Raw genomic sequence first — 13,478 nt, forward strand, 5'->3', positions numbered from 1 at the left:
TTGTGGCATTGTGAGGGGGTCGAAAAAGCGCGAGGCTAATGCGTGACCTTGTCCCTCGTGGGTGTGACGATTCTTTTTATTCAATCAAGTGTAATTGGATTTCCTGTGAGTATACACCCAATTGACTAGTAATATAGGAGTCGCCATTCAGTTTTTAACGACAATGAGAAAAACTGACAAAACCCGGTTATCGTGACATAAAGGGAGTGCAATTATGTTTGACCATGACGGCCGTAGGTTCCCTTGTGATCCCTGGTGTGGGGATCTCTCAATATACACCCGCAAGGTAGAGATTGAGGGTTCGGGGGACTGTAACTACCGAGAGGAGTAATTCGCTCGTCGATAACTCCAGAGGCAGGATATCCTTACTAGCTCAGCATAAATAATTGAAGGGACATGCGTTAACTATTAAACTAATCTGAGTAGATTTTAGCAATATGCAACATATAATACTAATTCGATCGTGATTATCTGATTTAAATAACATTAAGGGACCTAGCATGATAATCCGATTTCCCAAAAATATTATATTTGTTAGGCGTGATAGAACAATCAGATTAGGTTAGTTTAACAGTTCATAAAAAGGGCGAGGAAAGCAGTTAAATCATCGAAAGGGACACATTACGACGCACCCTTGAGAGGTGCGTCACGGTTCTCATAAAACTAACCACTTTGAATTTGCTATTTCTCCTTTTTATTTAACGAATCTCGATTATGGGACAGGATACGTTCTGTTCGATTTATGGATCGATTGCGACAGAACGCGTGAACAGTTTCGCAGCGAGAGGCTTAGGCTAAGGGTTGGAGTCAATACTCGTAATATATTTATGTGTTGTTGTGTGTCCTTTCACGTCGAAACTAGGGGCCTATTTATAGGGAAGAGTTCGTGGAAAGATAGAATTGCAGAGTTCTAATCCACAAAGAATTAGGAAAAGAGACGTACCCAGGTATTTTCAGCGCCCAGGCCTGGGCGCCGAAGATTTCGGCGCCCAGAGCCAGGCGTTGAAAATAGGGTCTGGGCAGTTTTGTTTAGTCAGATTCGGATTCCTAAAATCCGTAGAGTTTGAGATTAATTCGAGTCTTTTAGTGCGTATCAATTTTATGACGGAATGCGTCTGGGCCCGTTACGAACTCTAGGTTCGTTAGGATTTTAATTAATACGTGACTCCTATTTCCGAATCCTATTAGGAATAGGATTCTCGCGGTTTTCTATCTCATTTAGGATTTATGTTGGAGTGCAACACCTAATTCTGACAGGTTTCTATCTTTTATGATTTGCCACTTTTAGACGCTACCTTTTAAGGCAGTTACTATTTTTAGCAGGTTTCCATAAATAGCAGGTTTCGGGTGAAATGAAATGGGGAATCGAGATTCATTTATTTTATAGGAGATGAGTTGTCAAGTGGAGTTTTAATGCTTTCATCATCGAACCTTTCCCTTGCGGGAACGGGGACAAAAGTAGGTGTCTACAGTTAGCCCCCACTTTGACTGAGTCTTGGAGTAAGACGATGGTCAAAGTATTAGACGGAGTGCGTCACAAAAGCCATGGTGTATGTGACCTGTCTTGTGAGGGTCTCACGAGCCCCCGAGTGATAACATTTGACTTAAGGGTCATCACTTGAAGTGTTGACATATCCCTCACGTGTCATTGGGATTTGTCAACTGATAGTATAGAAACTTCCTCACTTTGTCATTGGAAGGATCTAAAGGTGCGTAGAAACTCCCTCACTTTGTCATTGGGAGTAGCTACAGATGTTTTCGAAATCAAAGCTGTAAAGTGTAATTGGGCCTGGCCAAGCCCAATCACGAGGTAAAACGTTTTTAAAGATTCTCATTTTCAGGGCTAGCTAAACGAGAAAACCCCCTTATTTTTATAGGACGTAAAACGAAGGAAAATCCAGTATATCGTTCTTTTTTGGAAAAACGGAAAACCAATCCTTTAATTTTTGGAAAAAAGGGAAAACCAATCCTTTAATTTTTGGAAAAAGGGAAAACCAATCCTTTAATTTTTGGAAAAAGTGGAAACCAATCCTTTAATTTTTGGAAAAAGGGAAAACCAATCCTTTAATTTTTGGAAAAAGGGAAAATCGAAAAAGGTTATCGCTGCAGCGACTAAGGACCTGCGCGGTTAGTGACGCAGACCCCGCCCGCTGAAGGTGGGCGAGCCTGTCCGCTGAGGGTGGACTCCCCGTCAGATAGAAGTGGACGAATTTGTTTTTTGAAAATAAGGACCTACGCGGTTTGTGACGTAGACCCCGCCGGCTGAAGATGGCGAACCTGTCCGCTGAGGGTGGACGCCCCGTCCGATAGAAGTGGACGAATCTGTTCTGAAATTTTATTTTGTTTTTTTTTGAAAATAAGGACCTACGTGGTTTGCGCCGTAGACCCCGCCGGCTGAAGATGGCGAGCCTATTTTAAATTTGAAGACTTTATTTTTCGAAAACTGAGGACCTGCGCGGCTAGTGACGCAGACCCCGCCCGCTGAGGGTGGGCGAGCCCATTTTGAATTTCTTATTTTGCCTATGTAGAAGGGCTTTTGTGATTACAACCTGTTGGTGGGTCGTAATATTTCCTGATTAGATGTGTCCTATAAGTGGGTCCACACTGTGTATATTTTTGTTTTAACAATTTTTTTTTGAGATATCCAAACATGATATGGTGTGTGGCGCAGTCTGGGAATGTGATTTTGATTGCGCGCTCCTCGTTGGAGTTTATTTTTTCGCGAGCCCCCAAGCGTTGGGGCTCGTCGGTTGTTTTTTGCATCTTGTAATCATGTTTGGGGTCACGCTCGTATGTGCGAGCGACCTCCTATAGTAGTGTGCTATTTTAGCGAAGCCGTGGAGTGCGACTTCAGTTTTCAGGCGACATCCGGTTTTGGCTTGGCCCGGATTAATCCTTTGACAGACAAACATTTTTTTTATTTGGAAAACCAACGACTTAACGATTCATATTTTTGGTGTTTCGAAGAATGACCATGATATTTAACTTGTTTTTTGAAAAGTGTACATGAGCGTTTTCTGAGACGAGTATAAGTTTCAACTAAGTTTTTATATATATTTTTTTTGATTATTTGGGAGCTAAAGGTGCTTTGGGCTTAATCCTGCTTGCAATAGGGCCTCGTGTTTTAGCAACACGGTCTTAAGTCCTTTCCTGTTCCGTGTTTTGTGAAATCTGGGCCTTGGGCTACATTTTCAGCCCCCAAGCTCAGGCGTTAATCATTTCGGCGCCCAGGGTTGGGCGCTGAAAGTTCTTTCCTGGTAATATTTGATTTTCGGATTTCTAAACACGTTTCCGAATGGGATCAGGATGTTATTGGGTGCGTTCAGCTATATATAGGGGCTAGGTACGTCCTTATTTTCCACCACTCTCAAATTCTTTCTCTCTTTTTTCTGTGCTCTAATTATTTACTACTTTTGCCATGTCGATCCCTACTTTCTCACTCCAACGGACTGTTAGGCGTTGGTTACGAGCCCTTACTCCCACAGAAAATGCTTTGTTAAAAGAATACCACTTAGAGGAACTTTAGGTTTACAACAAATTAATATTGATTATAATTTTCTGCATGCTGCCCTAAACTTTTGGGACTGCGATCATCATGTTTTTTCCTTTCGGGGTAATAAAATATGTCCTTTGTCTGATGAATTTGCTGCGATCCTTGGTTATCCTACTAATGCTACTCCTGTTACCCCTGGCACTATTGAAGAGGGTAAAACAATCATAAGGGCTTTCCTAGGTCTAGATGATAACATGTTTGCTGAAATTGTTGTAGATGATAAGGTTAACTTGGCGAAACTTGTAAAACATCACTTCAGGCCTAGTAAAAATATGACCGAACAAAAATTGAACATTCGAGCCCTTGTATTTTGCTTGTTGAATCATTACTTGCTGTCGAATAATAATGGTGAGTTCGGTGACATAAGGTTGATCCCCTTGATTAGCCAGATGGAAAGTTGATATTCTATTATGCCGTTGGTTGTTGCTGAGACTTTGCTGAGTGCGGATGAACTGAAGAATGGCGCCAAATCTGAATATTTTAAGGGGAGCCCCCTATTGCTGCAGGTAATCGATCTTTTCCTTGCGCACATGTACTTTTTGCACATCTTTCTTTCTGCCTGGGGCTGAGTTTCAGCGCCCAGGGCTGGGCGCTGGAATATTCGGCGCCTGGTCCTGGGCGTTGAAACTGCACCCCAGGAACCTTTTTTCTTTCTTTTCATTCTTTTGATTCGATCGTACCTGTTTTTGCAGATTTGGCTTGCGTAACGGCTTAGACTTTTGGAAGCTCCTGCCGATCCTAAACATTATCGCCCTATAGCTTTGGGTAACCGAAAATACTTGCACCAAGGCCAGGACGAGGCCGAATGGACCTCCTTTTTTACTTATGGCATTTGTTCTATTAAGTGGGTGGTACCATGGTGGGGTTTGACTACTATGACAGGGGGGTCTGATGTATCGGTTTATGTTTCTTTGTTGGGGCTATCTCGTCCCATTTATATTTTCCCTTACCGAGTCATGCGTCAATATGGTTTAAGGCAGACTATCCCCTTTTCTGATACGGTACCACCTAAGGTAGCGGCCTTTTCACAAACACGGGTCTTAGCGTGGGCTAGGTATTATGATGGTCTCCCGCGTTGGGCTGTAGCTACAAATGGGTTTGTGGGTCTTTCTGAAAACTATAACTTGTGGATGAGTTCCGATGATAAAGATGTGAGGACCGAGGCTCGTAATGGGGAGCCGGCTGAGCTTTTGATACCTCGTATTCGTGCTAAGTATGAGGGTCCTGATTCTGCCAGACCTCGTACCTATAGTTTTAAGACTGTGAAAGCTCGTCCTGATTGAAAGCGAAAGGAAGTTCTTCCCCGTTCCAGTGTCAGGCCTAAAAAGATGCCTAACATGAAGGGGCCTGCTGTTGTTAAAAGAACTGCAAGCTCTCGCGGAGATCGTCGCCGGAACAATGTATGGGTTAGGAAGGCTCAGCCGCCTGTAGAAACAGTGGCTAGTCCAGTTGATGATAGTAATCCTTCTCCCACCATTGCCTGTTCCTTCGAGGCTGAGCGGGCTATAATTGAGAATGTTTCTGAAGCCTTGACATCTTTGGAAGTTAGTGTCCAGGAGCCGGTTCTTATGGAGATTGATATTGGGGAAGCGCAGAAGACTATGGGGGTGGATCCTGCGAACATTGCTCTCTACAAGACTTTATTTGACGATCCGGAAGAACTAGAGTAGTGTAGTTCTTTGCTAGGGTGTAGGTGCCCTTTATTTATTTCAGTTGTGTTTGTTTTTTATTCCTAGCACTTTGTTTTCCTTCTTATTATATTTTAATAAATGCGTATTTTTAGTTTTCATTTAATTTTGTTTCTCCTCTTTTATATGTCTAACACTTTTTTACACAAAGAATATAATTTTTTTATTATTATTTGGACCGAATCCTTGGTAAGGATTGCCTACGTATCTTGTCAGAATCAGGTCGCGCGTAGTTCTGGTTTTAGAATAAGTTCTAGTATGCCGGATTTCGGTAGATATGTCCTGAAGTGGAAACATATTACTTAATTGGTCAAATGAGTGAAGTATTTGCCATTATCTTCATCTGCTGTTTTTTTTTTGCCATAGGTTGCGTAAAATTACGTATTAAGACTTGGGGTTTTTTTTTTTGCCATAGGTTGCGTAAAATTCGACCAAATATAGCTATATTCTTGGTAAACCTATTTGGATACGTATTGTACCCCTCAAGTGTTCGTTATTTTTCCGTTGTGTGCGGATAAAATGACGAGCACTTTCGAAAAAGAAAACTTTTGGCAGGCAGAGAGTTTCAACGCCCAGGCTGGGGCGTCAGAAATTTCGGCGCCCAGCCTTGGGCGCTGAAAATAAATTGGGCGGTCGATTTTGACGTTTTTGCTTCACATGTTCTTGCGTTTACTTCTATTTCGTTTTTTTAATGCCTTGATATTTTGCTTTGTAGCTAAAGTTAATTTTGAGGCTATTTTGGAGGCTTTTTTGACTGTTAGCGTGAAACGCATTTTTGTCCAGATTAATTTTTTCTATTGGTGACTCAAAACAGTTTTGAAAATGGAATTAGGGTGCGGAATTTATGAGGATCTTTGTGTAGGCTTTGGAGGTAGGTTGGTAGTGAAGGGTATGATGGAATCTATGTTTTATGAATCTGTTTTTTGGTAACATTTGCATTGTTTTAAATTTTGATTTGCTTTGATTTTAGGTTGCATGGATTGGTTCTGACACTGGTTGGCTTTTAGGTTTTGGGGATATGCATGGGATAGTGTGGTTTATTTTGTGGGTTTCGGGAATTGATTCTCATGGCACTATTTCAAAACCGAGTGGGCTTTGTTTGTTGGGCCTATAGTGGGCCGCTTCTTTATTATTCTTTTTTTTATTTTGCAAGTACATTTGGTGTTTATTTAGTGTTAGAATAAAAATTTTAGGAGAAATATTACGCCTTTATTGATTCGGAAAGCAAGGAAAACACACTGAAATAAAACTGACCATATTCTAAAGGGCCTTAGGACCATCTAAAGACTCTATTATTTTTTTCTATCAATCTAAAGAACTACTAGGCGCTTTTTACTAATGGTGCTCTATGTGGCTCAAGCCTGGGGTTTTGTCTCATAAAACTTCGGTCCTTCACCGGTACTCATCTTGAATTCCAGTCCTTTTGCGTTGACCCACTGATATGTCTTCACCCATCCGTTCTCGACCTCTTCTAGTGTTGATGCAGGAGAGATTAACCGGGTTGGATCGAAACCTTCATCTTGTAAAGCTAGGGTAGTCATCACAGTCTCGTCCTCCATAGGCCTCGATTCGTTAAACAATGTCCACAGAGCCTGGTTGTCCAATATTTCAGCTGTTTTAGTCTTGGTGAGGTGGGGTGCCTCATCCAAGGTGTGGCAGTCATGGAAAATTTCAAATCCGGGTTTTAGCAAGCCATCCTGAACGAAGGGTTCAGGGAAATCACAGCATGGGTGTTCTTCTCCTTCCTGAATGAACATCCCGTTAAGGGTCCTTTGATATGGGGGAAGGAGGGTGGTTTGTTTGGTTTTGTTAAGGCGTAGCCTGGATAGGCGGTCAGCAATATCTTCCTCCGTTGGTTCATAACCTAAGCCAAAGGGAGTAGATTTGTTGGGAAAGGGATGGAATGTGCATTCCTTCTTCCTTATGCCCAATGGGGTTCCTGGAAAATAGCCTTGAGCTAACAGCATTCTAGGGATGACTCGGGATGCATGCGGGTCTAGGAATGCTGGATCATAATCTTCGATGAACTGGATTGTTTCTTCCATTTGAAACCCATAAAGGTCGTCTGCAGTTGCAGCCGTTCCAACCATAGTACAACTGACGTCGAGAGGAGGGGCGCGGATTTCTAGTATTACCCCGTTATGGTTAAGTTTAACCATTTGGTGCAAGGTTGAAGCCACACCTCCTAAGTCATGGAGCCAAGGTCGCCCCAAGAGGAGGTTGAAAGTGGGCTTGATGTCGATAATTTGAAACTCCGTGGTGCGTGCCACAGGCCCGGTTTGTATGGTAAGGTTGATTTTTCCCAATACAGGCCTTCGGGAGTTATCATAAGCTCGTACCCCTTGCGTGGAGGTTTGGAAATCATCGTTTCCTAGCCCCAAGCAATGGGCGGTTCGCAATGGGCAGACATTAACCGCCGAACCATTATCTACGAGCGCTAGGGGGATGTTTTGTCCTTTGCATCCAACCACTAGGTAAAGGGCTTTATTGTGAGCACCCCCCTCTTTGGGTAAGTCTTTATCAGTGAAAACTATGGCTTTTTCTCCGGCATCTCTCGTGACATGGCTAACCAATGAGTCAGGTGTGATATCTGTAGGTACTGAGATGAGGTCAAGTGAGCGAATAAGCTTTTCGCGATGTTCCTTTGAAGTACACATAAGATCCCAGATGGTGATCTCAGCCTTGGTTCTTTTTAGTTGTTTCAGGAGAGGGTTTTCAATGACTTCCGCGACGGTGGCGTGCCGTCCGTTCTCAGGAGTTTGCCTAATCGGGATGTCATCCATAGGAGGTGGGTGAATGTCCGGTTGGTATATTCTTCCGGATCGAGTGAGGTTGTCGACCTCGGGCTCCTGAGGGGTGGTGTCAATGAGAGCACACCCGGGCCAAGTTTCAGTGAAGAGGTCCTGGCCCGAGACTTGAGATAGGTAAATATCTTCAGAATTATCGTTCCACACACCGCACACTTCCCTCTCGATTCGATCCATAGGTACCACAGCGAGTGGTGCACCTTGAGGTGTAATATACACCGTGGGGTCGAAATTCTCTGGTTGGTCGAGAGAGATGTGACAAGAGCCGAGTGGGCTCTTGTTGTTGTTGGGTTTGCCAACGTTAGGGAGAGGTATTACTTCATCCTCTATCATGTCCTTGATCGTATGTTTTAGAGTCCAGCAGTTTTCAGTGTCATGCCCATTTCCTTGATGGAATTTGCAGTAAGTACCTTCGACCCAATATTTGTTTTTGACAGGAGGGTCACGGGTGGGGCCTATAGGTCTCAACTTTCCTTGATTGGTTAGTCTTTCAAAGGCTTGTATCAAAATTGACCTGAGTGGGGCAAACTTTCGATCTCGGACCCATCTTACAGGGTATCTTCGGGCGGGAGCCTCTTCTACAGCATGGACTTCTTGGGCTTGGGATGTGTTACCCCGATTATAGGTGTTGGTCTTATATGTAGGTTTACTCTGTATGGTTTTGGCGAGGTCGTCCTCGATTTTTATTCCCACATCATAAAACCTTTTGAAAGTGTCGAGTCCCAGGTACCTAACACTACTAGAAAATGGGTTTATAACGACAAACTTTTTCGCCGTTATAAGTCTCAAAAGTCATCGTTAAAGTGAGTTTTGCCGTAATAGCTTCCGACGTTATTAGTATTAACGTCAACGTTCGTCGTGAATTTTACACGACGAATTTATTGTTCGTCGTTATTTATTAACGACATAAAAGGTTGTTCGTCGTTATTTATTAACGACAAAAAGGTTGTTCGTCGTTATTTATTAACGACAAAAAGGTTGTTCGTCGTTATTATGTGTTCAATGACGTCGAACAAACAGCAAACCGCGACCAACAAACTTGACGTAAAAAGGGAATCAAATGAACACAATAATTTTAATTATCGTCCAACAACGACAAAATATTTCGACATTAATGTGACTATAAAATAAATATAGTTTGTCGTAAATATGAAAAATATATATAACCTACAATTCATTCAAAACCATAAAAAGTATATAGAATAATACACTAAAATTATATTAATTAAACGTAATCAATCACAAAAAATTTATAATAAACAAATTCAATGTGAGTGAAAACAACCAAACTAATAAGTCAGTCATCTACAAGCTGTAATCACTAAAATTGCTAGTGTTGAAGAAAAAAAAGAACAATATCCCAAACTAACTTTCTCCAGCACGCTTGCATCTATGTTTGATGCATCAATCAATTGTTGCTCGAGGGAGCATGCCAAATTAATTGCATTCAACGCAACCTCAGACGTAACAACAGTCACTCTACGAATTCCTTTGGCAATTCCCTGCTAATATAAAAGAGCAAATGCCTTGGCTTCTCTTAAATTAGATATATGAGTTCCTACATGATCCACAAAGCACGTTTTAGAACAAAGTTAATCAGAAATTCGAAAATGAACAGTTAGAATATCAAGGAGAAATGATACCTCCACAAAGTTCAGCAGAGTATTCTGTCCATTCTTATCTTGATCAGCCAGGAGATCTTCCAACTTTTTTCCAACTGATTATATACAGTATAAAAATTAGTAAATTAACAACTAACACAATTAGCAACTTTGATTCTCTGTAAGTGCTAAAGAAAACTTCATATAATGTAAAATTTACTGACCTCTGTAGTTCGCTTCCCTTTCCTTCGAGCCTGAACACTAGTAAGCTCAAGAAGCACACTCTTGTATTATACAATGGCACAAGAAGAATACAGAAGACACCTCTGAAAAAGCTTGGCTACCACACAGCTAAATCATTCATAAGAGAGTTAATGATACGACTATAAAGATTCAAAGATAAGAAAAACCACAAGGTAATCAGTGACCTGCAGATGAAGGAGAAAACAAGGCACAGAGAAAACTGCCTTTCTCAAGCAAATCCTTGCGTGTATTTCTTTCAAAAGTATTCCTTAGGATATGCTCGGTAACCTTGCCAATGCCTCCAATCTGTTCATAAAGCATAAAGAAATGAATTGATGAACACAAGTTAGCATACACCAGACTATTTAATTAGTTTTACATTTCTCAATTACTACCAAACTTGAGGAACCCCTTCTTAGCCTTCTATACAAAAGCAAAGAACAAAGACAAGACTCATAACAGAGGTACCTTTCTTATCGGGAGGGAGGAGTTGAATGTCATCACAGCCAATCGATCATTTGGCAAAATAAATTGTCCATTTGGCTTGTTTATATCTGAGCAAACCTAATTTAACAATCAATATAATACCAAGAATTTAAGTCAATATCACATTAACTAACAACCATACAGGCATACAGGAAATAACAGGGTTTCCAAATTTTGATCTTTTAACGTTTGTAAGTGTGCTATCTACTAGAATCAGGTTATTTCCTGATGGTCAATAAATTCATGTATCTTTAAACACATCAATGGCTATCAAATAAGGATGGAAGGAGTATCATGGATAAGAATTTCAATAGGAAAAATAAGCATTGTTCACACAATGACAAATTTGATTTCTCTCATAGACCTATGCCCCACTAGAGCATAGCATTAGTTGCATCTTTATCAGACAAGAGATTTATCCTAGTCCCAAACAAGGATTCATCCTACTGCAAACCCTACCCATACAAGTTTTATTGTCTGTCCACGATTTGATAAAGTTGTTTTCTATTTCAAAGCCCTTCTCTGCTTCTAATCTTCTGAAAAATGTATTACACTATCAATTGCCTAATACTATGGCCTTGAAGAAATGCTTATCACGCCAAAGTTGAATTAATTACATATGTATGCCAAGAGTTATCATCGATGAGATTTTATCAGTTATTCAGTCTCACTCTCATGGGAATATGGGATAATCTTGCAGCTAAGACACCATCAATGGATAGCCAGGTCAAATGATGGGAAAAAAACATAAAGATGGCGTCAGATTCTTGAAATTATGACGTATATTACAAAAAAGATATTACACATATATCCTAACATGGACCTTATATTCACCAGATTTAAATTCAATAAGAAGTAAATGAAAATATAAAAGCACCTTAGCCAGTAATCGATTAGGAGCCACACCAGCACTACATGTCAAACCAGTTTCTTCAAAAACACCTCTTCTGATCTCACCAGCAACCTTTTGTGAAAAAGTATACGAAAAAGGGAAACAAAAGCATTCAATCATACAGAAACTTGAGTTATGCAAACAGATAAATCAAAGCAGAAGAATAATAGGACAGAAAAGGCAGGAAACAATTTGCCAAGAGATTCATCTGCCAGAATACTCACATCATCACTTCTCACATCTCTTTCTCTGCAGACCTCAGTTATATCAAGGTATGCTTCATTTAAACTGGCGGAAATGACAATAGAAGGAAGGAGAATTGCAGATCGTTTTTTTATGACAAAGGAGAATGGTGAACATATAAGAATCTGCCAATTTATAAGTAAGCTAATAGATTTCCACTTAGAGTAGTTAAAACTAAGAAAATGTACATTAGAAAAATAAAAAGACAATAAAAATATTAAGTATGAGACATTTCATGTATAGAGAATAAACTGCAAATAGATTTCAATGAATAAAACTACAATCAAGCATAACTTAATTTGGCATATCAACAGAAGACTGTCCCATTAATATACTCGCTTATTCTGCTCTATCATCAACAGAAGACTGTCCCATTAATATACTCGCTTATTCTGCTCTATCATCAACAGAAGACTGTCCCATTAATATATAATTCATTATGGCATAGCAGAGTTAGAGTAAGAGACACAATCAAGCATAACTTAAAATACCTAACAGATTAAGAACGAGGTCCATTAATATAGCTTGCTGGCGAAATTAGGTTTTTCTTAATAGAAATAATGCTACGATCTGTAACACCAAATAAAATAAGAGATCCTTTGGAAGCTTCCTGCTTGCAGTTGAACTAGTTCTAGATGATTCCTGCAATATGATAACAAACAATCTTTAAGTTGATTGCAGATTGCAGATTGGTAACCAAATTATTTAGGATAATAATTAATTAAAGTTGATCTCCGTGGAGCTTGACACACTATTGAGAACACAAAATATAAACAGGGGTAAGATCGAATCCAATACAGATCAAACTTCAAAAATAAATCGATTAAGCCAAAAACCGAACATCAAATAAGCTCTGGTCATACATGAATATTACCTTGATAATTTCGTTTTAATTTTACAATATGTTTAATTTGTTGTCTAAGTGCAAGATCAGTAGCAACAAAATTAACAACTAAATTGAGAGAAACCTACCTTCAAGCCTAGAAATTTATCTAAACCCAAACTCCCTCTGAAATTTATCAATTATAAGTTGAAAAACAAAATACAAATATATAGAGATTCAACCTATCCTAACCCATCAAAACAATCAATTTACAGTTACTTCATATAAGAAAACCAAATTACAAGCCACGAAATTTTCGATCTGAAACGAATAAGAGAGAGAAGAATTCATCAAACAACAAAAAAATAATCATAAAAAAACTTACACGTTAAGAATAAGAGAGATCGACATCCAAATTATGAACAAATTGCGGAACTCTTCGCACAGCATTTCGAATGTAGCCTTGCTCATACGAAACGATTTTTTGAATTCTTCGTCTGGGTAATCCGGGTGACTGCATTTCTCCCACCAATCTTTTAATCGGTCCACCACCCACATCCTTCGGTGGTTAGACACCGGCGCCGCCGGAACCAAGGCGGAGGTGAATGTATTCCGATTGCGTTTATTCCGCTGCTGCTTAGACGACGACGGCTGAGCTGCTACGAGTTCTGCTGGCGGCGGCACTTCAACAACATCTTGTTGGTAATTATTGAATGTGGTTGTATTAAAAAAAATCCATCACCCAACTTCATCTTTGAAGAGATAGAGGGAGAGGGTCAATTTGAGAATCGGGAAAACCTAGACGAGTTCAATTAGAGGGTTATAAACTTTTAGGGTAGAGGCGCGTTGAATAAATTGGAAATAACGATGAACATTTTTTTATTTTCTTTTTCTTATTTTTCTTTTTGTGGAACAATGACGACGTACTTACCCATTAGTCGTAATTGATTACGAGCTATTGCTTTTAACGACATAATTTTGATGTCATCGCTAATACATCGTCGTTAAATATGTAATTTCTAGTAGTGTAAGGTATTGTCTGTAAGCCGGGTCCAAGTTGTCAATGAATTTTTGGACCAATTCTGTTTCGGGAGGCCTATTGATTAGCTGGGCCGCCTGGTCCCTCCATCTAGCAAAGTAGG

At 40.1% G+C, this 13,478-nt stretch overlaps 1 protein-coding gene across 1 annotated transcript; it reads right to left on the reverse strand.

The window, feature by feature from the left end:
- Positions 1 to 9,893: 9,893 nt before the first annotated feature.
- Positions 9,894 to 13,271, reverse strand: LOC130465463 (DNA polymerase kappa-like). The gene is made up of 9 exons (XM_056834232.1): positions 13,268 to 13,271; positions 12,722 to 13,031; positions 12,486 to 12,522; positions 12,093 to 12,155; positions 11,495 to 11,638; positions 11,256 to 11,342; positions 10,361 to 10,456; positions 10,078 to 10,198; positions 9,894 to 10,000 (listed from the first exon to the last, which is right to left on the reverse strand). The coding sequence occupies exons 1-9, from the start codon at positions 13,269 to 13,271 to the stop codon at positions 9,990 to 9,992; spliced, it is 873 nt and encodes a 290-aa protein (XP_056690210.1). The 3' UTR covers positions 9,894 to 9,989.
- Positions 13,272 to 13,478: the final 207 nt, after the last annotated feature.

The sequence above is a fragment of the Spinacia oleracea genome, chromosome 1 (genome assembly GCF_020520425.1).
Source record: "Spinacia oleracea cultivar Varoflay chromosome 1, BTI_SOV_V1, whole genome shotgun sequence".
NCBI lineage: Eukaryota > Viridiplantae > Streptophyta > Magnoliopsida > Caryophyllales > Amaranthaceae > Spinacia > Spinacia oleracea.

Excerpts from the sequence above, each read along its gene's own strand:
- LOC130465463 (XM_056834232.1), bottom strand. Across the intron at positions 12,523-12,721 it reads ATCTCTCTTATTCTTAACGT|AGGGAGTTTGGGTTTAGATA; the intron begins GTAAGTTTTTTT and ends GATAAATTTCAG. Across the intron at positions 11,343-11,494 it reads GAGATGTGAGAAGTGATGAT|GTTGCTGGTGAGATCAGAAG; the intron begins GTGAGTATTCTG and ends TTTTCACAAAAG.